We start from the raw sequence: 27157 nt of genomic DNA, 5'->3' as shown, positions 1-27157 counted from the left end.
AATGTTAGACATTTGAATCGTTGTGGTAGGTAAGATAATCTGAAAAGGGAGATGGATAGACTAAAGTTAAATGTAGTTGGTATAAGCGAAGTACGTCGGCAGGAAGACGAGCTTTTTTGGTCAGGTGACTACAGAATTTTCAACACAAAATCAAACAGGGGAAATGCAGCAGTTGGTTTAATAATGAATAAGAAAATAGGGCAGCGCGTAAGCTACTATGCGGACAACAAGCATAGTAACAGGGTTACTGTTGTCAAGATAGACACCAAACCAATGCCTACCACCATAGTGCAGGCCTATTAGTTCAGCGTATGATGAGGAAATGGAAATAATATACGAAGAGATAGAAAATGTAATACAGTATGTAAAAGGAGTCGAGAATCTAGTTGTGATGGGAGACTGGAATGCAGCGGTAGGCCAAAGCAGACAAGGTAATACAGTAGGAGAATTCGGATTGGGACAAAAGAATGAAAGAGGAAGTCGGCTGGTTGAATTCTGCACCAGTCATAATTTAGTCCTTGGAAATACTTGGTTCAAACACTATAAACGACGGCTGCATACGTGGACGAGACCTGGAGACACTGCAAGGTATCAAATAGACTTCATTATGATTCGGCAGAGATTCAGAAACCAGGTGTTGCATTGCAAAACTTTCTCAGGAGCAGACGTGGACTCTGATCACAACTTGTTGGTTATGAAATACCATCTCAAGTTGAAGAAATTGAACAAAGGAAGAACGCAAGGAGATAGGATCTTGAAAAGTTGAAAGAAAGGAGTGTGACGGATGGTTTAAAGGAGAATGTTGCACAAAGGCTAAATGAAAAGGCTGCAGAAAACAGAATGCAGGAAGAACGGACTGTCGTGAAGAGTGAGGTCAGTGGGACTGCTGAAGATATGTTAGGAAGAAAGGAAGGATCAATTAAGAATAACTCAGGAGATACTGGACCTTGTCGACGAACGACGAAAATACAAGAATGCAAAAAATGAAGAGGGCAGAAAAGAATACAGGCGACTAAAGAATGAAGTGGACAGAAAGTGCAGGACTGCTAAGGAAGTATGGCTGAAGATAAGTGTAAGGATGTTGAAGGTTGTATGGTCTTAGGAAATGTAGATGCTGCGTACAGGAAAATCAAGGAAACCTTTGGAGAAAAGAAATTAGGTGTATGAATATTAAGAGCTCAGATGGAAAACCACTTCTTGGGAAAGAAGACAAGGCAGACAAATGGCAGGAACATCGCCAATAGTTGTGTCAAGGTACGGACGTAGATGATATGGTTCTGGAATATGAAGAGGCTGTTGATGCTGATGAAATGGGTGACCCAATTTTAAGGTTAGAATTCGACGGTGCTTTGAGAGACCTAAATGAGAACAGGACACCTGGAATTGATGACATTCCCTCTCAATTAATGACTGCCTTAGGAGGAACCAGCATGGCGAGACTGTTCAATTAATGTTTGAAATGTATGAGACGATTTTCGGCAGAATGTTGTTACACCTATCCCCAAGAAAGGCGGCGCTGACAAGCGTGAAAACTATCGCACCATGAGTTTAGTATCACACGCCTGAAAAATGTTAACATGTGTTATTTACGAAATAATGGAAAGACAGGTTGAAACTGAGTTGGAAAGAGATCAATTTGGCTTCAGAAGAAATTTAGGAACACGTTAAGCAATCCTGACTTTAGGCTGATCTTAGAGGATCGAATTAAGGAGAAGCCTACGCACAGTATATTGTGTTCGTAGATCTACAAAAGGCATTCGATAATGTTGACTGGCCCAAGTTATTTCAGAATCTGAAGGTGATCGGAGTCAGATACCAGAACGAAGACTTATATACAATCTGTATAAAAATCAATCTGCAGTGATAAGAATCAAGGGCTTTGAAAAAGAAGCAGCAATCCAGAAAGGAGTGAGGCAAGCCTGCACTTGTCTCCCCTCCTTTTCAATGTTCATATAGAACAGGCTCTAAGGGAAATCAAAGAGGAATTTGGAAACGGAATCACAATCCAAGGAGAGGAAATCAAAACCATTGAGATTTGCTGATGATATTGTTATTTTATCTGAGGCTGCAGAAGATTTGGAGAAATTGCTGAATGGTATGGGCATAGTCTCAGAGAAGGAGTACAAGATGTAAATAATTAAATCCAAAATAAAAGTAATGGAGAGCAGTCAAATGAAGTCAGGTGATGCAGGAAATATTAAATTAGGAAATGAAGTCTTAAAGGAAGTAAATGAAAATTGTTGCTCGGGTAGTAAAATTACTAATAATGGTAGAAGTGAGTACATAAAATGCAGACTAGCATAAGCAAGGAAGAGGTTTCTTCTTCTTCTTCTTCTTCTTTATCTGTTTACCCCCAGGGTCGGTTTTTCCCTCGGACTCAGCGAGGGATCCCACCTCTACCGCCTCAAGGGCAGTGTCCTAGAGCTTCAGACTCTGGGTCGGGGATACAACTGGGGAGGATGACCAGTACCTCGGCCAGGCGGCCTCACCTGCTATGCTGAACAGGGGCCTTGCGGAGGATGGGAAGATTGGAAGGGATAGACAAGGAAGAGGGAAGGAAGCCGCCGTGGCCTTAAGTTAGGTACCATCCCGGTATTTGCCTGGAGAAGTGGGAAACCACGGAAAACCACTTCGAATATGGCTGAGGTTGGAATAGAACCCACCTCCACTCAGTTGACATCTCGAGGCTGAGTGGACGCCGTTCCAGCCCTCGTACCACTTTTCAAATTTCGTGGCAGAGCCGGGAATCGAACCTGGGCCTCCGGGTGTGGGCAGCGAATGACACTAACCACTACACCACCAAAAGGCTTTTTTTTTTTTAAATTGTTCACCTCGTACATTGATACGGGAATTAGGAAGATGTTTTTGAAGCCTTTCGTCTGGAGCGTGGAAGTGAAATATAGAATATAACTAGCTCAGAAAGAAAGAGAATAGAAGCTTTTGAAATGTGGTGTTAGAGAAAAATGCTAGAGGTGAGATGGACAGATCGAATCACGAATGAAGAGATACTGAACCGAATTGGTAAGAGGAGATCGATTCGGCTAAATTTGATGAGAAGAAGACAAAGAATGATAGGATATATCTTCAGGGAACCAGGACTTGTTCACTTGGTTTTTGAGGGATAAGAACGATAGGGGCAGACCAAAGTGTGAATATGCCAAGCAGATTAGAGCAGATGTAGGATGCAGCAGTTACGTAGAAATGATCATATTTAGCACAGGGCAGGGTGACATGGAGAGCTGCATAAAACCAGTCTATGGACTGATGACTCAACCAACAACTACAACTACAAAATACCTTTTTTAAATTCGTTACGAAGAACTTGGTGTTTGTGCAACCAAAGAGTCTCATCACAGGTAGACTACTTGCCTTTCAGTCTTTCTCCCAGCTCCTTCGCGAAGAGCACATTGGCCAGCTTACTCTGGGCGTAAGCAAGTGTTGCGTTGTAGGACTTCTCTGAGTTCAGGTCGTCGAAGTTCATGTTTAGTGCAACTGTAAAAGAAGAATTAAAATTATATAAAAATATGTAAATACTCTGTATGTAAATACTCTGTATGTATGTATGTATGTATGTATGTATGTATGTATGTATGTATGTATGTATGTATGTATGTATGTGACGAGTCAAAATTCCTGCACACATGTAGCTGAGGCCATATGATGATGATGATGACGATTATTATTATTATTATTATTATTATTATTATTATTATTATTATTATTATTATTATCATCATTATTATTGGTATACAATTCACTAGTTAGAACAGTAATAGAATATGGATCTATAGTCTGGAATCCATCATGTAATAAACATATAAAATAAATAGAAAATATTGAAGCTAAATTTCTAAGTTATTTGTATCTCTAAAACTAGTGCAAAATATGCAAATTATTATTATTATTATTATTATTATTATTATTATTATTATTATTATTACAGGGGTACCCGTGGAGCAGAAAGAGGTTAAAGAAGAGGCTGGGGTGAATAGGTCTGTCTACAATATCAAAATCAGTTTAAAACTTGAACTGAAGGTTGTATTTCTTCAAAACCACAAAATTAACAAATTTTCACTTGGTGAAAATACCAATGATATCTCAGGTTCAATGACAGTTTCAAAAATTGGAAAATTCAAGATTCAGAACTTTAACAATTTTGGGCTTCAAGCCCCTAGGCTACGAATTTACAATTTCAAAGTGCTACAATTTAGGCAAAGGCAGAAACCCCCAACTGAAGAGCACTTGCTCCAAAATTTACAATTATTAGCCTTCCATAGGCACCTCACACCATAACAAAACTTGGAAAAGAGCTTACATGCTCTCGATTTCTTACAGCCCACTCAAGGCAACATTACATCAAAACACTACACTCCCTGGCCTCACACGGCACGAATTACAAATGGAATTAATTTTACACAGGGGTATCTAGTACCCAACCTACCTAGCCTTTGTTGAGAAGAACAGGTTAAATAAATGGCCGGAACACAAACAGAATGGAGGCGAACACAGCACTCCAGATAATGAAATATTAAAACCTGCAGGGCTCTCGGCCGATGAAACTGGGGCTAGTCCCAAACTACTGAGGTGGTTCGCATAGAAATAACTTTAATACATTACAGAAAGAAACAGTTACGAAATCGTAGCGACCTCAAAACAAGATGAAGAGCAGCTCGAGAGGGTAACTCTCTCTCTATCCCCGATTTACAGTTAAAAACTTTATGAAATTTTACATTAGCCGAAAGAAGATTTACTTTTTAGAAAAGTCTGTTACATAGTTAAAGATTCGGACCTTCCCCTCGGATAAATTTGCGGAGACAGCAAGAAAGATAGAATTTACGTGGCCATTACCTTGTAGATGTTCTGCCGGCCGAAGAAAGAGGCGCCTCGCCTCCTGCCTTAACACACACTTAGACTACGATCAATTGACAAGGAAACTTGAAAAGCCGCAACTTATATACCCTCAGGGAAGGTTCGAGAGGATTCTGGGCTAATCCGTACACACCCTCTCAATTTTAATGGTTGAACCGAAAAGTTACACTCAAAATCGAACAAGAAGCTTGTGATAGGCTGGAAATTAATTACAGAAATTTTTCATTGGCCAAATTCAAAACTGGCGGAATGAGTCAGAAGTGTTGCAAACCTAGAATTACAAAAAAAAAAATGAAAGTTGGGAAAACCTATGAACACTAAATTTCTTTCAATAACAACTTCCTTTACCTTGCACCAGAGTGCATGATCATAGTTTTTTTGGCAGTGACATCCGTGGAAAAATGTCCAAACTTCTTGATGTATAACAAAACAAAACAAGGAGAAATTAAATATGTTTAGGAAACTTCACGATAACACATTTACTTAATATTTCAGTAGTGGCATCTTCTGATTAAAGTTCCAAATTTATGTAGTATCAGTTTCACGTTTTGGTCGATAGAGGAGTTCATTAAGGCGCTTATTTTGAATATGCGGCGTTGAGGTGTACCTCCCGGTACAATTATTATTATTATTATTATTATTATTATTATTATTATTATGGCTTCACAATGCCATTTATAAAAATTTGACAATAAATGAAATGAGTTTCTCATGACACCTGGTTACTTAATATCGCAGTAATAGGAAATCTCCTTTTGAATTCTTGAAGAATACGAGTTCCAGTGGAGCTTCCTTGGCTCAGGCGGCAGCGCGCCGGCATCTCAGCGCTGGGTTCCATGGTTGAAATCCCGGTCACTCCATGTGAAATTTGTACTAGACAAAGCGGAGATGGGACAGGTTTTTCTCCGGGTACTCCGGTTTTCCCTGTCATATTTCATTCCAGCAACATTCTCCGATATCATTTCATTTCATCTGTCATTCATTAATCATTGCCCCAGAGGAGTGGGACAAGTTTCGGCAGCCGGCACAAGTCCTATCCTCGCCGCTAGATGGGGCTCTATTCATTCCATTCCTCACCCGGTCGAATGACTGGAAACAGGCTGTGTTTTTTTTTTTTTTTTTTTTTTTTACGAGTTCTAGTAGAACAGTATTTTGACTTTAGCTGTCGTTCCTCCACCTGACGATCTCGTTATCTTGAAGACGATGAACGATACGTTTCACCACACGCAGTTATTCAGTAGCGATCCAGATTTGGCCGATGGGGGGGGGGGGTGGTGGACGTATAATGGTGATAGAACACAATGAAGGTACTTATGCGTGATGGTGCGCGAATGCACGAGTGTCATTATAAGGACACTGATACAAGTGAATTATGTTGATATTCAGTCTACAGTGCATTACACAGTCTTGCATTCAAATAGAGAATAAGAACAATATGATCAACTGTTTTGCAGCAAATCGTGTGTTCAATTTATGATCTAACATTGAACTTTCGAGGCTTCTTAGAAAATAGATTCAGCTGATCTGTTTATGTCTCTGAATGTTGGTTGTCAGTTTCTGTTCATTTCTTTTTCGTAAAATTTCCATGGGGGTGGGTTCTGACCGCCCCAGTAACCGCCTCAACCCCTCCTACAGCCCCGTAATTGTTGTGCACGTACCGTATAACTTTAAAATAGGCGAGCTTTAGTAGTCCAGATTTAATAAACGGAAATGTGAATTAAAATACTTCTCTGTACTTGAGATAAGTAAAGAACTGGTCGTTCTCAGTACCGAAAATCTGGGTGATCTATTTGTTTCGTTCGAGCGTGAGCGAGAGATCAGTTAGTTGGCCAGTACACCGCTAGATGGAGTGAGTGGGCGAGGCTTTATCCCCCGCCGGTGAGCTAGGAGCGAGTGATGCGAGTGACGAACAAGCAACGTTCGTAGTCAACAATGAACGAGAAAGTAAAGAGGTGTTGGAGGATAAATTTATAAGTCGCGATTACAGTTTAAGGAAGCCAGTAGGCTTCAGAAGTGATGTGTGGGAGAAGTTCTCTATTGCAATTAATCATGATAGTAAGCAGGTAGTCTATGGATCCTGTAAACGGGGCCGATGACCTTAGATGTTAGGTCCCTTTAAACAACACGCATCATCATCATCATCATCATCATCATCAACGATCCTGTAAACAGTGTTCTTCAATGTGAACAAATGAAATGGCGTATAACAAGTTCGGCTCGCCAGATGCAGGTTTTTGATTTGACTCCCGTAGGCGACCTGCGCGTCGTGATGAAGATGAAATGATGATGAAGACAACACATACACCCAGCGCCCGTGCCAGCGAAATTAACCAATTATGGTTAAAATTCCCGGTCCTGCTGGGAATCGAACCCGGGACCCTTGTGACCAAAGACCAGCACGCTAACTATTTAGCCATGGAGCTGGACATTGTGAACATACGAGGCTACATTACTGCGTTTGAGGAGGTCACACGTTAGAGGGACGTAAATTCAATAACATTAGCATTGAGGTCATACGTCTGTAATGTACGTGTCAACAGAACACACAGTACTGTACCATAAGCTGTTAAAAATTGCATACGCAGAAATGTGTAAAAATGTGCACTTCTGATTTACGTCCTTTTAGTGTCGTGTCGGGTGATGGCTTTCGTGAGATGTCCCAAGAACTAGTAAATACTGGTGCATAGTATGGAAGAGTAAATGGGGGATAATATTCTACCCCCTTCTAAAACCATCTAACATAACACAAACAAACGCCGCTGAAATAAGTGCGAAGATGCTCATTAGGTTGATACTAAATGGACAATGACAAGCCTTGTCTTAGCAACATCCTTTATCCCAAACAAGAGAAGAAACTAGAGAAAATATCAGAGAGGAAATCAGAGACAAGCTCATCGAACTGGGAACAGGGACTGGACTTACACGATATCTGTTTCACGTCCGATTGAGGATCAAATATCTTGAAGGCCTTTGAACCTTAGCTAGTGTAAACAAATTATTATTATTATTATTATTATTATTATTATTATTATTATTATTATTATTATTATTATTATTATTATTATTGCAATTTATTTTACGTCGAACCGGCACTGATAGGTCTCACGGCAACGATGGCGGTGGGAGAGGAAAGAGCAAGGAGTGGGAAGGACTATTACTACTAAAAGGATTTCATTCCTCCCCTGAAGGGGGAGGCGGGCCTCTTAAACGGTAACGCCGTCTCTCAGGCCAGGAGATTTGTTACGGTGAATTAAATGCACGGAGCAGGTGAGGGGGTTGGCGGCCGTCGTCTATACTAGAAAATGTTCCGGCATTCGCCTTAGTGCAGGAGAATGGAAAACTACGGAAAACCATTCTCAGGACAGCCGACGTTTGGGGCCAGCCTTGAGGTACAGCCCTGTCCCATCTACCGAATGCAGAGGTGTAGAGCCATGGTAGAGCCGTGGCCACCCCTCCTCTGCTCGGTTGGCCGGTCGGAGTGCAGAGCTGTTGGACCACGGACCAGCCGCGGCCACTTGTGGGCCGAGACCCACTCTGCATCCACCAAAAATGTGGCGAGGAAGGGGCCGTGGCCTTAATTAGGGTCCAGCCCCAGCATTTTCCTGGTATCAAAAACGGTAACCACGGAAAGCCATCTTCGGGGCTGCCGACAGTGGAGTTCAAACCCACTATCTTGTGAATACAAACTCTCAGCTGCGCGACCCTGACCGCACGGCCAACTTGTTCGGTCAAATTATTTTTAAAAGTGCATTTATTCTATATCATTGTTACTTTTTATCCCAAGACATAATTTAATTTACGTTCGGTCTAGTGCACAAGAATAAAAATACACAGCACAGTATATACAACCTGTATCTGAAAAATTCGGTGAATGGTCTCATGCAATAACGACAACGTAAGTTACACACAAAACTCCTTTACTGGCCTTCAAAGTAATCTCCGTTAGCTACAACACACTTTTGATTTCGACTGTAAATCTGCTGGAAGCTAGCAGCAGACGCTTCTTTTGGAAGCTCCCGGAGAACCTTTGTCACGCGTTGTTGGATACCTGCTACACTGTCGAATCGGTAGCCTTTCAGGGCTTATTTAAGACGGGGAACAAAAAAACTGCCGGCGCCAAATCCGGAGAATACGGAGGGTGTGGAAGAACAGTCACCTGGCGTTCAGCGAGAAACTGGGTCACGCGGATCGCGGTGTGCGGACGGGCATTGTCGTGGAGGAGCTTCCAATGTCCACTCCGGTACAGTTCAGGCCGAACCCGTCTGATGCGTTGCAGTAGCCGTTTCAAAACTCCCTGGAGTACAAATTCATTATGAATGACACCACTGCTATCGAAAAAGGCGATTAGCATCGTCTTAATCTTGGACTTCGTGTGCCGACTTTTCTTGGGAGGCGGAGAAGACGCTGAACACCACGCCATTGACTGTCTCTTGGTCTCCGGATCATACTGGTAGCACCACGACTCGTCCCCTGTAATGATGGTTTTCAACACCTCCGGATTTTGGTCACAAACGTCAATGAAATCTCCCGACGTTTCCCATCCGAGTTTGCTTCTGCTCGTCTGTTAGGTTGTGCGGTACAAACCGGGCACAAATCTTCCGCTTTTTAAAATGTTCGTGAGCAATGGTCCTTACACTGTCCTTGCCTACACCCACTTCATCTGCAATCATCCGTAAGGACAGTCGCAGATCATTCGCAAGCATCTGTCGCACTCGTTCGATGTTGTCTGGAGATGTGCTTGTGGTTTTTAGACATGAACGCGCCTCGTCCTCAACACCTTCCTTTCCATCTCGAAAGCGTTTAAACCAGTCAAAAACGCACTTTTTACTCATTGCTTGAGCGTGGTAAACTTGCACTAACATTGCGTGTGTTTCCGTTGCCGTTTTGCTTAGGTGGAAGCAAAACTTCATGTTAACGCGTTGCTCCGTTTTGCACTCCATTGTAGAATGACACGAGTCCTCACGGTGACTCCGTGCGATGTGTTGCAGCGTTCATCTACGTTTGACCGACAGGGGGCACCTGGTGTCATGTCTCGGAATGCGTATGCGCGAGCACGTTGTACAAACTAGGCGACCATTCCCCGAGCTTTTCAGACACAGGCTGTATATTTAAACAATTGCAACGACAAGCAAAATATAAGAAATTGAATTAATTAAATAAATAGAAGGAATACTATTTACTATTTTATTTCGCTGTTCAGAGTTCTAATTCATGTATATTTTATCCGAATGTACTGTTTAAAATCATAATTATATTTAATGTAGTTTACAAGATAAAAATCCCTGACCCGGTCAAAGACTGGAAAACAGGTTGTAGGTTTTCATTTTCACAAGATAAAAATCACCTGTTTAATTTATTCAGTGTCTGTAATACGAAGATGACACCGAGTATAAATTATAAATAATAAAACGCCAATTCAGGACAAAAGTAAATGTTATGGCATTATTTTATCGCTTTCTGACAAAAATTCAAATGATTCCCTGTCGTTTCCTGCGATTGTCCTTCTCGCGAGCATAGTTCGCTCGTCAGCATAGCTGCAAGCACTCTCCGCTCGGGGGAAACTCGCTCGAGTCTAGGACCTTCGAACGAATACGAGCGAGTGAAAAGTATACACTGCAGTGCTCTATTTCCAGATGTCGATTAAATGAAGTTCCAAGACTGTACTCCAGTCAAGTTACTATGGCGAAATTTAAACTGCCGTCGCACGGGCATACTGGTGGCATGGTTCGGTACTCACGACAATTTCTTATAAACCATGAGTCAATTACCACAGTCATCAATCTTGAGGAGATAATTCCATGAAATCCTGATACAGCCCAGTTCCTCAAAAGACAGGATATTCACAAATTCCAACTACATTACACTAGTTATTTTCAACACGAGCAGGCTATTAACTTTAGGGATTACTTTAAATCAACAATTCTTGTCCTAGTCATGTGATATACACCAGGTTACAGAGCGTCACTAGACAGAAGTTACAATATTATAATGTGCAAGTGTAATTGAACTAAGATACGTCATTTGACCTGGTGGTGGAGGATACTTGTATAACTGTGCGATTTAACTGCACCAACCGAACTGCGGAGATTTATCTCACGTGTGGATGGTAAATCGTTGCAGTTATTTCTGCTTGCACAGTTCATCGGAGCAAGTTCATTGTTTTTCTAACCAATAAAACTGTGTCGATTGCGTTTGCACAGTTTTATCGCAACGTGTGGACCGTGTCGACTGCCGATTGCTCAGTTCAAGTGAGTCACTCGTTACGATAGTGCGCGCTACAAGTTATCACAACATGTTTCAGGAAGACCAAAGCGGATATCGTGAGCATTTAGAAGCTTTCATTGAATGCTATAGAAATGAATCTTGTCTCTGGCAGACGAAGTCTAAAGATTATCACAATCGGAACAGAAAAGACGCCGCCTACAGTAAGTTGATTGAAAAATATAAATGAATTGACTGCAAAGCCAACAGAGACGTAGTTATATAAAATATTAATATCTTAGGAGTTATTACAAAAAAGAGTTATACAAAGTTAAACAATCTAAAATAACGGGGTCAGGCACTGACGAGATATACACTCCGCGTTTGTGGTACTTTCATCTATTGGTACGAAGCGGAACTCATTTAATAAATTTACGTGTGTAGTAGCCAATCTCTAGACCACACGCTGCGTGTCTTCTTTTGCTTTTTCATTATACACACACATTGGTCCAACACCGCTGGTACGTCATCATCGTCCGTAGATGACATGTTGCTTTGATAAATGTCTGATGAGTACTGTCGCAGTTATCTATACCGCGTGGAGGCTATAGGCACCGTGTGCGTCGCTCTAGCGGCCGGGCGGAGAACAACACGTGAGGCAGACTCCAGACTCGCAGTAGCTGTTCTGTTATCACTGAGCGTGTAGTCACTCAGATGATAATGGCAGAGAAAAGGAGATCAAGTAAACGCAATTGTTGTGTTGTCAGATGATACAATACTTACGCAAATACGGGAAGTGAAGTACAAATTTATTGTTTTCCAAAAGGAGCGATAGATGAGGACCGAAGGAGGCGATGGATAATACAAGGAGTTAACCGAACGAAGTAAGTAGGCCTACACATACGTACTGCACATGTTTGCAATAAGTTCAGTTGATCCGATTTAATTTAATTTTTAGCACTGATGGATCACTTTGGCAACCTACGACTTACTCAAGAATATGTAGTGCAAGAGCACATTTCATCGGAAGCGAAAGATCTGGTCACCTACTAAGTCCAGCCTATGTTCCGACAATATTTCCGGATGAATCCAAGAAGAGGAATGTGTCGCCGGGATCCAGCTTACAGCGCTTTCACTGACAACTCAAGCGATTAAAAAAGGAAGAATCAGACGGAAAATTTTCAAGTACAGTTTGCCCAAGTAACATAACCAAGGATGCATCCGTGGGAACAGATGCATCTGAATTTCATTGTTCAGACTTCATGTTTTCTTGTTCAAAAGATGAAACCGACGTAAATACACAAGCATGTATTCCACTTAATTTCGGTCTGGGAGGGGACATTACGAAACATGATAAAATGTGTGGAACGGAAGACGATCATGCAGACATCAAGGGTCCAGGTTTCCAAAGTTACAGTTCCATAAGCAACAATACACAAATGCGTGATTTAACAGATGTGAACTTCAACGTCTTTGCCTTGCGTTATTACCGAACTGTAATGTTTCGAAATTATGTAAAGAAACCAGATTATTCATTTTCCTATTGAAAATGAAAATCGGACTGTCCTCTTCTGCTATGAGAGTGTTCACAAGACAAAAAATTTACGTATTTTTACGACCGTGCTTATGCAAATTGCACTGCTTACGAAACATTTCATATTCTGGCCTAGTAAGGAAATTGTTCAAGAAACAATGTCTCCAGCATTTAAAAGAAATTACGGTAATTGTCGTGTCATTATTGACTGCACGGAATTTAGAGGTGAACAGCCTCCCCAAGTAGATCTAGAGATTGTATTTCTATTCTCAATACAAGGGTTGATTCACTGCAAAAGTTTTAATTGCAATCACGCCTAATGGTATGATCGCTTTAAATCTAAATGTTACGGTGGAAGAGCTAGCGACTCATTCATAACAACCGTCAGTGGTTTACTTTCCTTCAACCTGGCGATGAGGTCATGGCTGATAACGGATTTAGGCATCAGAACTAACTTATCTGGCCGCGGTATCATAATCGTGACACCACCGTTCTTACATGACGGGAGATTAACAGCTGAGGATGTTGAGAGTACTTACAATATTGCGAGTGTTAGAATTCACGTAGAAAGGTGTATTCAAAGAATCAAAATATACAATATTTTACAGAAATTGCCAACAGAACTTTTTCCTCACGTGGATGACATCGTCTGTGTGTTGCGTGTTAACGAATTTGCAATCTCATCGAATAACACGAACAACAAATGAACTTCCATAGCATTCTATTGCTTCGCCTTTCATTTCACTTCCGTAAGAATGTTCAAAGCAGCTCCCCCAATTGGAGATTCATTTACAAATGCGAGAGGTAAAGTTTCAAAGTTATGTCGCCTAGTTTTGATCCGATTTGCTTTCGTGAGAGTGTCCAGGGAGATTTTAATTATATGATCTGTATCAACCTGCACTTTGCTGGTAAAAATCATTTCGTCACTCACAGTGCGAAAGGTGTATTTGTCTGGCAAGCGCACGTCGTGTAATAGCTGTGTCACAATTTCCTCACATTCTTCTCTCTCCACATCATTCACTACCCTGTCTATCAATAAGGTGACTACGGCCCTGCACGATTGTTCTATTTCAGTACTTGCTTCTGCTCGATGCTTTTTACGAAGACTGCAAGGGATGTTTTAAAATATCCTCAGTTAATTCGAAGGGGGGGAAGAGATGTCATCAAAGTCTTTTTACCGAACAGTTCTTCACGCGTTTGCCTTTTCTATATTTTTCTGTTGACATTGTTTTCGGGCTCGGTTTTCCCCACTGTTGTGGACGGTCTGTTTTGGAAACAACACCTTCATTATTTATATAATGCATTACCGCAGCTATGTGTTTGCAAGTTCTTCTGGCGCCGGCAGGACAGGAACATTCGCTGGTAGAGACATTACGATTCTGGTCAACCTGAGCACAAAATAAAAATGCGTACAACTTAGCAAACATGCATCAATTAATCCTTACTAAATAAACTATATAAATTTTTACCTAACTACACCTTGCCTACCTCAAGTTTCACGATATAAGGCGGCAAATTGCCAGACGTTTGTCGGGTGACTTTTCCTGTGATGTATCCGAAACCATTCGAAATTAACTCTTTAACGCCGTTCACGTGGCCACTGACAACAAGGTTTCTTCCTTTATTGCATGATGATTCACTTAGATCCCCGAATTGAATCGCTTAAAACCCGCAACTTGTTCGAATGTTACACACGTTGTACTGAGACTCTCGCACTGCGCCTCACCTCTTGTTTCAGAACGGGCCACTATGTAGCGCTAGTAGTAGCATTTCGATCTACCTGCACGGTGCCTATAGGGCTTTCAGTTTTAATGCGCAGTTCATCGTTGCAGTTAAATCGCACAGTTATACAGTAGCGGGTGTAGCCGCCTTTAGGATACAACCACACTGCATGAAACGAAACAAAACCGTTTCAGTCTGCCTGAGGCCGCCTGCTGCAATCAACTAGCACTCGAAATAGCGGAAGCGAATGATGACAGACCACACTGCCGAGGAAAAACGTTCCGTTTGCTCCAGACTGCCTCGGTCAGACGGAAGTTGTGCTGAGGCTACTTGTTTGCAGCAAACATAATAAGTCAAGGTAAGCCAAACTAGTTGTATACTTCACATTCTGTGCAAGAACTTGTCTATAAACAATGTATTTTTTGTATACAGCCACAAACTTACAGGGTAAAAAAAATGTGAGATGTTGAAAACAGACAACACTGTCGGCAGCCCTGAAGATGGTTTTCCGTGGTTTCCCATTTCCACACCAGGAAAATGCTGGGGCTGTACCTTAATTAAGGCCACGGCCGCTTCCTTCCCACTCCTAGCCCCTCCCTGTCCCATCGTCGCCATAAGACCTATCTGTGTCGGTGCGACGTAAAGAAAAAAACAACAAAAAAACCCCAGACAATTCTGTCTTTAAAACAGAATCAAACATAACTCTTGATTCATAAGTTACAAGTGTATTTTACTGATACCTGTAATATATATATTCTCCCTTTTAGATGAAGTGTGACGTTGAGAAGCTTGTTGTTTCCATAGAAAGAGTTCAGCTATTTATAACTTCAGTTTGAAAGATCACAGCAACAGAGTCCTCGTAGATGAACTACGGGACGAAGTTGTTGCAGAAATGAACGTCACAATCAAACTTAATAAAAGGCCGAAAGTTGCAGGGGTCATCCTCGTGTAACTGTGAAACTTCATAGTTCCGTACTTCATTTACACTGACTGACAGAGCAAATGCAACACCAAGGAGGAGTGGTCAGAACTTTATGCCAATTGCAGGGTAGACTGACGTCACTGAGGTATGCTCATGATGTGAAATGCGCCGCTGTGCTGCGCACGTAGCGAACGATAAATGGGACACGGCGTTGGCGAATGGCCCACTTCGTACCGTGATTTCTCAGCCGACAGTCATTGTAGAACGTGTTGTCGTGTGCCACAGGACACGTGTACAGCTAAGAATGCCAGGCCACCGTCAACGGAGGCATTTCCAGCAGACAGACGACTTTACGAGGGGTATGGTGATCGGGATGAGAAGGGCAGGTTGGTCGCTTCGTCAAATCGCAGCCGATACCCATAGGGATGTGTCCACGGTGCAGCGCCTGTGGCGAAGATGGTTGGCGCAGGGACATGTGGCACGTGCAAGACACCCTGGCTGTTCCAATATCGACCAGAACAATTTCCCGTCGATTGGTTGAAGGAGGCCTGCACTCCCGGCGTCCGCTCAGAAGACTACCATTGACTCCACAGCATAGACGTGCACGCCTGGCATGGTGACGGGCTAGAGCGACTTGGATGAGGGAATGGCGGAACGTCGTGTTCTCCGATGAGTCACGCTTCTGTTCTGTCAGTGATAGTCACCGCAGACGAGTGTGGCGTCGGCGTGGAGAAAGGTCAAATCCGGCAGTAACTGTGGAGCGCCCTACCGCTAGACAACGCGGCATCATGGTTTGGGGCGCTATTGCGTATGATTCCACGTCACCTCTAGTGCGTATTCAAGGCACGTTAAATGCCCACCGCTACGTGCAGCATGTGCTGCGGCCGGTGGCACTCCCGTACCTTCAGGGGCTGCCCAATGCTCTGTTTCAGCAGGATAATGCCCGCCCACACACTGCTCGCATCTCCCAACAGGCTCTACGAGGTGTACAGATGCTTCCGTGGCCAGCGTACTCTCCGGATCTCTCACCAATCGAACACGTGTGGGATCTCATTGGACGCCGTTTGCAAACTCTGCCCCAGCCTCGTACGGACGACCAACTGTGGCAAATGGTTGACAGAGAATGGAGAACCATCCCTCAGGACACCATCCGCACTCTTATTGACTCTGTACCTCGACGTGTTTCTGCGTGCATCGCCGCTCGCGGTGGTCCTACATCCTAATGAGTCGATGCCGTGCGCATTCTGTAACCTGCATATCGGTTTGAAATAAACATCAATTATTCGTCCGTGCCGTCTCTGTTTTTTCCCCAACTTTCATCCCTTTCGAACCACTCCTTCTTGGTGTTGCATTTGCTCTGTCAGTCAGTGTATCAAGGACACAAGCCTATTACGTTCAACATTTACGTTAAACATTTAAATTTTCCATGGTGATTTTGAATTTAAGAGCAACCACTGCCACATCTCTGGTATGCATCCATCTCCATCCTCTTCTCCAGACGACACCTCGATGACTGCCTGAGTTTGCTGAAGTGTGTGCGCAGAGTTGTTTGAAACAGCCGAAACATTTTGCCTGAGGGGGTTTCAGGCTGTTTATTTCGTGCAGTGTGGTTGTACCCTAAGCAAACACCTTCAAAAACGTTGCTCCTAACTTAACTAATGTAGGAGAAAATAAATCACCAAACTTCGGTCAATGTTCTTGAGAAGTCAGAAGGCACAACAGATCATCAACACAGCTGTGATTTCCCCAGGTCTCCCTCCCCTCTAATGTAGGTCAGTATGTATCGAGGTCAGTGCACTGCGACCCACAGACGGGTACGAGCTCAGTTCAGGCGAAATGGCTTTATCAAAGCATGAAATGTGTGATATGATTTTAATTTTTGGCGAAGCAAGGTGTAATAGAGCAAGAGCGGGACGAATGTACCGGAAACGCTTTCCCAACCGAAGACACCCAAGAGATTGGGGCTTTGTCGCTGTTCTTCAGATCCACTGGACAACTACAGCCTACGTTTAATGGAAGGGATCGTTCTTCGGGGGTGATAATGAATTTTTTCAACTTGCTTTACGTCGCACCGACACAGATAGATTTTATGGTGACGATGGGGTAGGAAAGGGCTGGGAGTGGAGAGAAGGCTGCCGTGACCTTAGTTAAGGTACAGCCCCAGCATTTGCCTGGTGGGAAAATGGGAAATCACGGAAAACCATCTTCAGGGCTGCCGACAGTTTGGTTCGAATCCACCATCTCCCGAATGTAAGCTCGTGGCTGCGCGATCTTAACCGCATGGCCAACTTACTCGGTTTATCAAAATTATTTTGTCCTTTAAAACAACAATCAAACAATCACCCAGTGACTTCCACACTTACACAGGCTACACAGTACTACCGGTCCAAATATAACAATCTTTTACGTGATGTTGCAACAACAACAACAACAACAGCGATTTGTTTATGTAGCGATTTTGCAAGACGAGCACCACTATACTCTTATCACCTAACTCCCTGCCAACAGGCACAGTCATGCTTGGATTACGCAGCAAATTCTCTCACCGACCTTGCCTGCCCTCAAACCCCTCTAGTTACAGCAGACTTAATTTATTACTGCTGAGGTACTGAAAACACTGACTTTTTAATATTTAACTTTAAATATGGATGGCTATTTCTATCCAAAGGGTGCTTAGAATAGTCTCTTCTGTCACCTGTTAGAAGAATGTACCTTATTTCATTTACAGAAAAAAGCAGCGCCATCTCCGCATAGGTCATGAAGGCCCATGGTAACTGGAAGTTAGGATAGAATGGTCTGCTCTACGCTCGGCCGCCACTGCCCTCAGGAATTAACCTGGTACTCAATTCTGGTTATCCCACTGCTGGTCCAAGAACCACAACTGCTGTTTGCCTTTCCTCCACGTTAAAACAAAATGCTATCAAACCTTGACAAATCCTTTCATATCTTGTCAAACCTTCAGCAATATTGAACAATCTTTGACTAGATATGGCGATTTTTTGTTATGAAGTATTGAAGTGAAAGAAAAATTTGATGAGATACAACAGGCGATAGTGATATTTCAGGTAATGTTTCGAATTATGGGAAAATCAGGTTTACACCAGAGCAAAGGATTTTGATGAGGCATTTTAAAAAGAAATCGACCAGAGTTCGCATACAGTTTTTCTTGGGGATAACTGTACCTGTCTCTTCAATTTTAAAATTAATTGAAATGCATAAAACAGGTTCATTTGAGATCAAAATGTAACACAGAAAGAGAGATTTGGAAAGAAACTTCCTCCTAAATCTCTCGAGTGTACGGAACGATTTGGCTATACGGTAGACTACAGTACGTCTCGTGTAGTTGGAAACTTGCATTTCGGGTATGAGGAATTGAAACCCTGACTGTCGGCAGCACTGAATGTGGTTTCCCACATTTTTCCAATTTTCACAGAACTGCAACATATATCGTGGGAAAATTCATGAGCCAAACAACACACAATTTCTCCTCAGTTGCAGACTGCCTTCACATGAGCGTCCCAACGGCAAAGGCTCAGACACTGTTCAAGAAACTCTTCGCACGCTTGGGGGTAGTATTTCGTACTTACGTTGGTGTACCAATGACGAGACAATAACGATTCTGGCTGGTGCGGAGCGAATGATGCGAGGTAAGAGCAGGCAAGTGAACAGGAAGTGGCCCAAGTGATTGACACCCAGTTGCATCTCAAATCCGTCTTCCGTCAGTGCCTTAGGACATGCCATAATTCCTGAGAACAGAGAAAACATTGGTAAGACAGAGAGTAGGTAATAATAATAATAATAATAATAATAATAATAATAATAATAATAATAATAATAATAATAAATGGTAGAGCATGAAATATTCCACTCAGGTCGTGTTCATAGAGCTGCAAAACTGATTCGGCCTTACCTAACCCCCTGAAAAACGCGTAAACAGGCAGGAACTGCACTTTTGTTCTCAAATAACTTCTCCATTAATTGAAGATAAACTATCTCTATTCTGACCGACCTATAATCTGTACACCAGCCCTTCAATACATATAAGATAGCGACACACCCAATAAATATTTATAAGTCCTGGAAAACTCCATATATACATTCATTAATCCTAGGACAAAACAGTAGGAAACGACAGCGATGACTGCACCACCACTTGTAGTTAGCCAGACGACCAATTATTACAATGCATGTACAGATTGCCCTTCACTGTTTCTTGTATCAACACAAATTGCTGGCTCTCGCCATCAACACATTTTTTTTTTTCACTGACACCATCACTTAGTTTTAGAGACACTTTCGCTTGCACAAACACACGCTGTTAGGCCCCATTCACAATGCAAACGTAACCGTAAACTTAACGACGTAACGTAGCCGTAAAATTAACGTAAAATTTGTGGTATTCACAATGGAGGAACGTAACATTAACGTAAAGAGCACACAGCAGCCAATCAAAACACTGCCATGTTATTTAGCACGGAAGTCGGGTTATGGGCTATCTAGCAGTTTTATATTTCAGTAGCTCGATGGAATCAAACAACGTGGTAGCGGAATTCATATTACTTCAAACATCTATTGCTTTGCTCCTGGGAGCTGTGTAGGCCTACAGTACTATGACCTTTCATTGACCTGTAGCAATATGTCGGCCGGTCATTGAAAGTCATAAGTGAAATGAAATGTGTATCAATGACTTACGCGCATATTGATAAAAAGAACCGATACAACTCGTAAGTGTAGAATAGACATGATGGATGAGAGCCGGTGGATCGAACTCAAGACCCCGTGGTACATGTCGAATTACGTCAAGATCAGCTTTATTTACAAGCAAGAGCTCAGTACAATGTCAGCATCAGCTGAGAAGAATGTGGCTAGACATGATATCTAGTTTGAAGTTGTATAAGGGGGCCATGGATTAGCATGAAACTTCATATGGCAAATCATCTAATGGGCCCGTGCTGACGTGTTTCATAGTAAGAAGAAGAACAATAGTGTGTGTTTTCCTTTAGCAACTTCTATGATGAAGGTTAGAGTTGTTATTCAGTTCCTCAAATGTCAAAAACACATGTATAGCTAGCATAGGATTTCTCTGCTTATGGAAAGCAACTTATTATTATTGTAAATAATAATGGAAGGAGTTCGTGTTTTACTTACTGATTACTGTATGAAGGAAGATAATAGAAGCAAGCTTAAGGATCTGGTTCTGTAATTGATAAACATAAAGAATAAGCCCAGATATAAGTTATATAATAGCCAAAATCATTTGCAAACCTCGAATTATATGTTTCCTCAGGCCAGTATCAAACTGGAATAGTGAAAATACAATTAGTGTGAAATTGTATTCCTAATGATATTGTTCAAGTTTCAGGTGGCGGCCGGAGATGTTAAATCACTATCTGACCAGGGAATGTAAATGAACAACATGAAGTGCTAAACCAATATAGTGCCCTGGCGGACTCAGGCCTCTGCCGGAATGGACGGAATTACAAAAATGATGATTAAACCGCTGCGGAATTACCATGAAGAAGCCAGATAAGTTATTGTACTTGTCTATCTTTTGCTTTCCTAGAATGCTTTAGTAGCGTTAGTCCTTTTGTCAATGTCACGTAGGTGACAAGGGTGTGTTAACTTGAACGATCTAACAGATTTTCGGTTGTATTTGTCGGGTTGCGATTGATCATACGTGGGTAAATAGTGTATGCCGTCAATTACCGTGGATGAGACGTTTTACTGCGTTGTGTCCGTATTATTTATCGCTGTGAAACAAAAATAATATCATTTACTACAGGTAAGTTGCAGTGTGACAGTGTGTGTGAAATATTGGTGCGTGATCTTGGTATAATTCCCATGATGTGATATGGATGTTCATTAAGGTGTATTAGGTAATGTTCATGTATAATGTTGATAAGGCTCTTCCTTAATATTGCTTGTGCAGTTAGGATGTGATGATTTGTGCGGTATACAATGTGATGACGAACGTAGGGTCGTCATAAAGCGTGGCGGACACGAGATAATTTAGGTTGATTTTTATGGTTTGCGTGTCGAATTATATTGAGTTTCGAGACGTGTTAAGTTGTTAATGGTGTTGTTAATAGAATTTCCGCCGCATATTTTGTGAGATGATTGAACAAGCTAGTCCAGCGTTAGGCATTGGTATTGAAGAGAGTCATCAAGTACATGAATTAATAAATTAAGATTCGTAGTTGCAAGTAACGAAATGTTGGAATGTGCGCACGGTTAGGGTCTTAAAATGCAATTCAATGATAGTTATGTTTAAGATCAGAATCACCTATTGCGATCGATGTACATGTAGTAGATGCTTGTAGTAGATTCATGCTGTAGTAGCATTTCAGCTGATGGTGAAGGCAGACCTCGACGCAGTCCAGACTGTACCAACTTATATTTTCATGCCAGTAGATAAAGATTCATTTCAGGTGCAGCCAACAGCTCGATGGGTGGAAACGACGTGCATTTTACTCATTTATGTGTATTGTGTTGCTATGTGTGATCATTTATAAATGCTGAAATCTGTTGGGGGGTTCAAGTTAACTGATATTTAGTTAGTCAGATAGGAACAATGATAACTATGAAAGGCAAGGCGGAGTGGACAGGTACAATTAACATTTGCGACGACGAGTGAATGACATAATATGACCCGATAGACTTTGATATATCCATAAGATTCTACGTTTCTGTGAATTTGTGTTAAATAATTGTTTCCGGTTTATGATGGACAATGCAAGATGGACTCGGTCCTTAGTTAATGTTAATGAATGCATATGATTTATTTTACGTTGTTCATTTCAGTTGTTCATATTCAATCAATTGATTTTTTTTTAAATTAAAATGTGATCCTTCCAATTTCTGTTGCGATTTATTTGAAAACTTTGCCTTAGTGTATAATTTACATTTTATGATTGGCAGTATCTATAGCTCAGTCGTCGTTATCTGAATGTGACCGAATACTCTTCGAAGGGTCATGCCCTGAGTGGAGTATCATGCGAACCTTCTGTATACTAGTCGGCAAATAATTTGATAGTTCATGGTTATCTACAAACCACGGCGTCCACGAACGGTCACATAGTGTATTAGTGTTTTTGGTCGCCCACCGTTGGGCTGAGTATTGACGAGTGAGCAGGTTAATATATTATATTTTGATTGTCAATCGCGAGGCATTGAACGAAAATAATGATGTATTTTGTCCGCTCGATGATGATGCGTATAGTAGGCAACGGAGCGATGATGGTAAAGACTTAGTTTGGCAATGAGAAGTTGGAAGGATAAATTAATCAGGGTCAGATTATTCGTTCATTCATGTGAGTATGGTAATTATTCGGTCATTTCGGTATGAGCTTGGGCTCGTCAGGGCTTAATCAGTGAATTTTGTGGCTGCTAAAGCAATAGTGATAGGTTAGGTGATATTTGAGGAACGTAGGATAAAGACATTTACTGCTTGAATATCAGTGTTATTAGTGATGGCGTCATTAGCGCAAGTAAAGTTACTGCTAGAAGAGTTAGCGGGTAGATTGACGAAAGTACAGGAATCCCAGGAAACGACCGTTAATGAAATGCGGAAAGAAATTAGAGAGTCGCAGGGAGTCGCATTAAAAGAAATTAGAGAATCGCAGGAAATGTCGGCGAGCGAAATGCGAAAAGAAATTAGAGAATCACAGGAGATGACCGCTAATGAGGTGCGAAAAGAAATTAGAGAGTCACAGGAAATGGCAGCTATTGAAATGCGAAAGGAGGTTAGAGAGTCACAGGAAATTGCAGCTATTGAAATGCGAAAGGAGGTTAGAGAGTCACAGGAAGCAGTGGCAAATGAGATGCGAAGAGAAATACGAGAAAGGCAGGAGGAGACCAGTAGAGAGATTAAAGAGAATCAGCGTGTTGTTTCAGAATTAGTCATGCAGAACTCAAGGGTGATGCAGGAAGAAATATCAGCACTAGGGTCGCGAATAGCCGAAATACAGGCGGACATACAGGAGGACATGAAAAGCTTGAGAAGTGAGGTGACAGTAGCAATAAATGAGAATAGAAAAGAGATTAACGAGAGGTTCACCGAACTTCAAGCTGAATTGAAGGTCAACGTGAACGATATTCAAACACAAGTTGACCGTGATATTAATGAATTAAAAGAAGAAGTAATTATTATGCAAGGGAAAATTATCGAATCGGATACTAGTTGGGACGATAAGTTTAGGAAAGTGACTGAAAATATTGAAGAAATCAATAGAGGAGTTCATGAGGAGATGGATACGGCGAAAGAACACATTAATAGTAAATTTCAGTCCATTATTGATGAGACAGATAGAAACAGGACCCAAACGGATCAGCAGATAAAGAAATTAAGTGACGAGTTGGAAAATGTACAGAAGAACATCCAGAATATGAGGATTGATTCTGAAACAACCAAGAAACTTGTGTTGACGACTTTGGAGAAACAGTCATCGGTCGATAATGAAAGGAAAACTGAGCTAGACTATCAGTTTGAAATACCGGTATATAACACCGACAGTAGTGAGAATAGTGTTGCGCATACAGCGAACGGAACCCAAATAATAAATGTAATACGCACAAACGAAGATAGACCAAAAAAGTTCACCGGAAATATAAAGTCGGGAATGACTCCTCGAGGGTTCATTCGAGAAATCGAAGAGTATTTCCGCGAGGCAAAAATAATGCCGGAGAGGCAATTAAAGGCAGTGGAACGACATTTGGACGGAGCACCACTGATATGGTACAAAGCGTTCAGGTACATTTTTGAAGACTACGCCGGATTTAAGAGCGCGTTCTTAGAACGTTTTTGGGGAATTGACGTTCAACAAAATGTCAGATTGGAGCTGTATTCAAAAAAATATTCTCTCAGCGGACCGAGTTGTTTCTCGGACTATTTTACCATGCAGTTCCACCGTTTGAAAGAGCTTGACTCACCCCCAACAGAACTCGAAATGGTGCGAGCCATAATTAAACAATTTCCACCTGATGTTCAACGGTTGATGACAACAGCGAACGTACAGTCCGCGGTGCAAGCAGAGGCAATTTTGAGGCAGCTTGACAGCACAAACACGCAAGTCGGAAATAGAATAATAAGGCATGTAGATCCAGTGGTAAACGTCGCAACGACAGTGGAACAGGAAAATGAATGTCGGGGGAATAATCAATGCTACTGCATGAGGAGAGAGAAGCAGGAGAGACATGATAATTCAGAAGACAACCAACGCGACCGGAGATGGACATCATGTCAGAATGGTAATGGAAGATATCCACGGTTTAGAAGAGGAACACGTTGGGGTTACCAACGAGATAGATGGCCGTACCGGAGGAATAGAAGTCAAGGAAGGATAGGATATAGAAGTGAAAATCAAGAAGGAGACGTTGACCAAGAAAAGAGGAAATACGTAGAAGAATTAAAACGCCAACAAGAGACTAAACGTTGGGAAGAAGCGATAAGGAGTCAAGAGATGAACGCAGATTGCATTGGTGCGTCGAGTCTCGAGTATCAGCGGCAACAAAGAAAAGATGCTGCAGACCGGATGCTTAATCCTAATGCAACCTCATTTGATGATAACTCCCACGAGAGGAATGGGGTGAAAAAAAAACGCCAAATTAGAATTTAAGGAGAATAAGATAGATTTCAAGCAGCAACTGAATGAGCAACGTGAAGGGGTGATTGGAAACATAGAATCTTGGGAATTTGAACCCGAAGAGTTGTTGGAAGACCGCCAATTGGGCGAATCTGAAATTAAAAGAGGACTTCCGGTCATATGGGTCACAATATTAGGTATTAAAATTTACTCGTTGTTGGATACAGGCGCCAGTATTAGTATTATTTCAAAGGTATTATTAACAGAACTCCAACGCAGAGCACGAGTCCCCATAATGCCAGTAGCCAACATAAAGATAAGAGGGATTATTCCAGATAAGGTTGCCAATTGTAAGATGCAGACGTTCATTCCAGTTGAGATTGGCAAAGTTACATTCGAACATCCATTTTTGGTAATGGATAGGATTCAACATAATGTAATAATTGGATCAGATTTCATTAGGGAAAATAATATTATTATTGATTTAAATAGAGAAGAAATCCGTATCAGATCTAACGATGGAGAACAAGTACATGTTTCTGCTAGAATCGAGAATAAGAGTGTAGGTGAACTGCACAAGACTATGAACGTCTCGGTAGAGGAAGCCATGCGGATAGTAGATGAAATTATGGAGAAGTACGACCCGGAGGATCTGCAAGAATCGACCTTGGATGATGGAATTGGAGGCACAGCCGAACAGAAGAAAATGATTGTTGATCTGTTGAGGAAGTACGATAGGGCTTTCAAGAAGCAACCTGGAGTAATTAAGAATTTCGAATACAAGATTCTGGTGAACAATTGGGAACCTTTTAAGATGAAACCATATCCAGTACCTGATAAATACATGCCGGAAGCAAGGAAGGTCATCCAGGAAATGGTTGAAAACGGAATCATCTCTAAGACACACTCTCCTTATTGTAGCCCATTAGTGGTGGTAAGAAAAAGCAACGGATCGATACGTTTGTGCTTGGACGCGCGACAATTGAACCTGAGGGTGGTCCCTGAATATGATAAGGCTCCGTTGATTAAGGAAATTATCAAGAAATTTAAAGGAATGAGGTATTTTACAATATTAGACCTGACATCTTCGTATTACCACATTGTTCTGGAGGCGAAATCAAAATTGTTTACCGGTTTCTTATTCGACAATCAGGCTTATGTGTTCGAAAGGCTTCCATTCGGTGTCCGGAATTCAGGGGCCGCTTTGATCAGAGCTCTAGACAGGAATTTGGACCCTGCAATTAAAGAATTTATTACTATGTATGTAGATGACATCGTTCTTGCAACCGCAACCTTCAAGGAGCATGTCTGGAAGTTAGAACGGTTATTGGTTAACCTGAACAAGGCAGGCTTCAAAATCAACAGGAATAAATCAAAATTTTGTCAGCCGGAGATCCTATTCGTAGGACACGTGATCGATGGGACTGGTGTAAAACCGAATCCAGTGAAAATTCAAACCATCCGTGACTTTCCTATGCCAAGAAGGATCAAACATGTCAGGCAGTTCCTAGGAATGACAAATTTCTTCGCCAATCATTGCCCAGGGTATACAGATATCGTAGCACCGCTTCAGGACTTGTTAAAGATCAATAATCGGTGGCACTGGGGCGAACGACACAATGACGCGTTTATTAAAACGAAAGAATTGATGATTAACAGCATCAAACTTGGGTATCCTAATTTCAATTTAAAATTTATCATCCAGTCGGATGCATCGCTTGTTGGTGTAGGAGCAGCTTTATTCCAGGAGGATGAAGGCGAGAATGGTGCAAAAACATACTTGGCATTTGTGAGTCGGAAGCTGCGCTCCCACGAAACGAAGTACACAACGACAGAGTTGGAGATGTTGGCAATCATTTATGCTTTACAGACCTGGAAAAAGATCATTTATGGGTACCCTATAGTTGTTAGAACTGACCATAAGGCTTTAACATTTGTGTTGAAATCGTCGTTATCCAGCGAAAGGGTCTCTAGATGGGCATTATACGCTCAACAGTTTGATATGCAAATGGAGTATTGTCCGGGGAAATCAAACATTTTAGCTGACAGTTTGAGTAGAAATCCTCCGGAAGACGCACGAGAAGTGAACGCGATAGAGATGACAACTGAGGACGAAGAGTGCCTGCAAGAATTGAAACACCTATCTGAACTACAGATGGATGACAGATGTTTAAGATTATTGATCGAACAGTGTCAAAGGGTCGACAACACGCCAGACAATCAGGGAGCAAATACACCAATGGATGAGTATGTTTATGCTGATAACTTGCTGTATAAATTTATAGATAAAGAAAAGAAGAAGTTAAGAGTGGTTGTTCCACGGAAATT

General features: G+C 41.7%; 1 protein-coding gene across 5 annotated transcripts in view; it reads right to left on the bottom strand.

The window, feature by feature from the left end:
• LOC136864755 (retinol dehydrogenase 11) overlaps positions 1-27157 on the bottom strand; it is a 391683-nt gene that overhangs the window by 44390 nt on the left and 320136 nt on the right. For all 5 annotated transcript variants that reach the window (XM_068226403.1, XM_067142114.2, XM_068226404.1 and 2 more), the window contains exons 4-5: positions 18836-18994; positions 3370-3492 (exon numbers count right to left, since the gene is read on the bottom strand). In XM_068226403.1, coding sequence (XP_068082504.1) covers positions 3370-3492; positions 18836-18994 — 282 coding nt within the window. The remainder of the gene's footprint in view (positions 1-3369; positions 3493-18835; positions 18995-27157) is intronic.

Source organism: Anabrus simplex, chromosome 2 (genome assembly GCF_040414725.1).
Source record: "Anabrus simplex isolate iqAnaSimp1 chromosome 2, ASM4041472v1, whole genome shotgun sequence".
Taxonomy (NCBI): domain Eukaryota; kingdom Metazoa; phylum Arthropoda; class Insecta; order Orthoptera; family Tettigoniidae; genus Anabrus; species Anabrus simplex.
The sequence above is the reverse complement of the archived record's forward strand: the minus strand, read 5'-3'. Positions and strand labels throughout refer to the sequence as shown.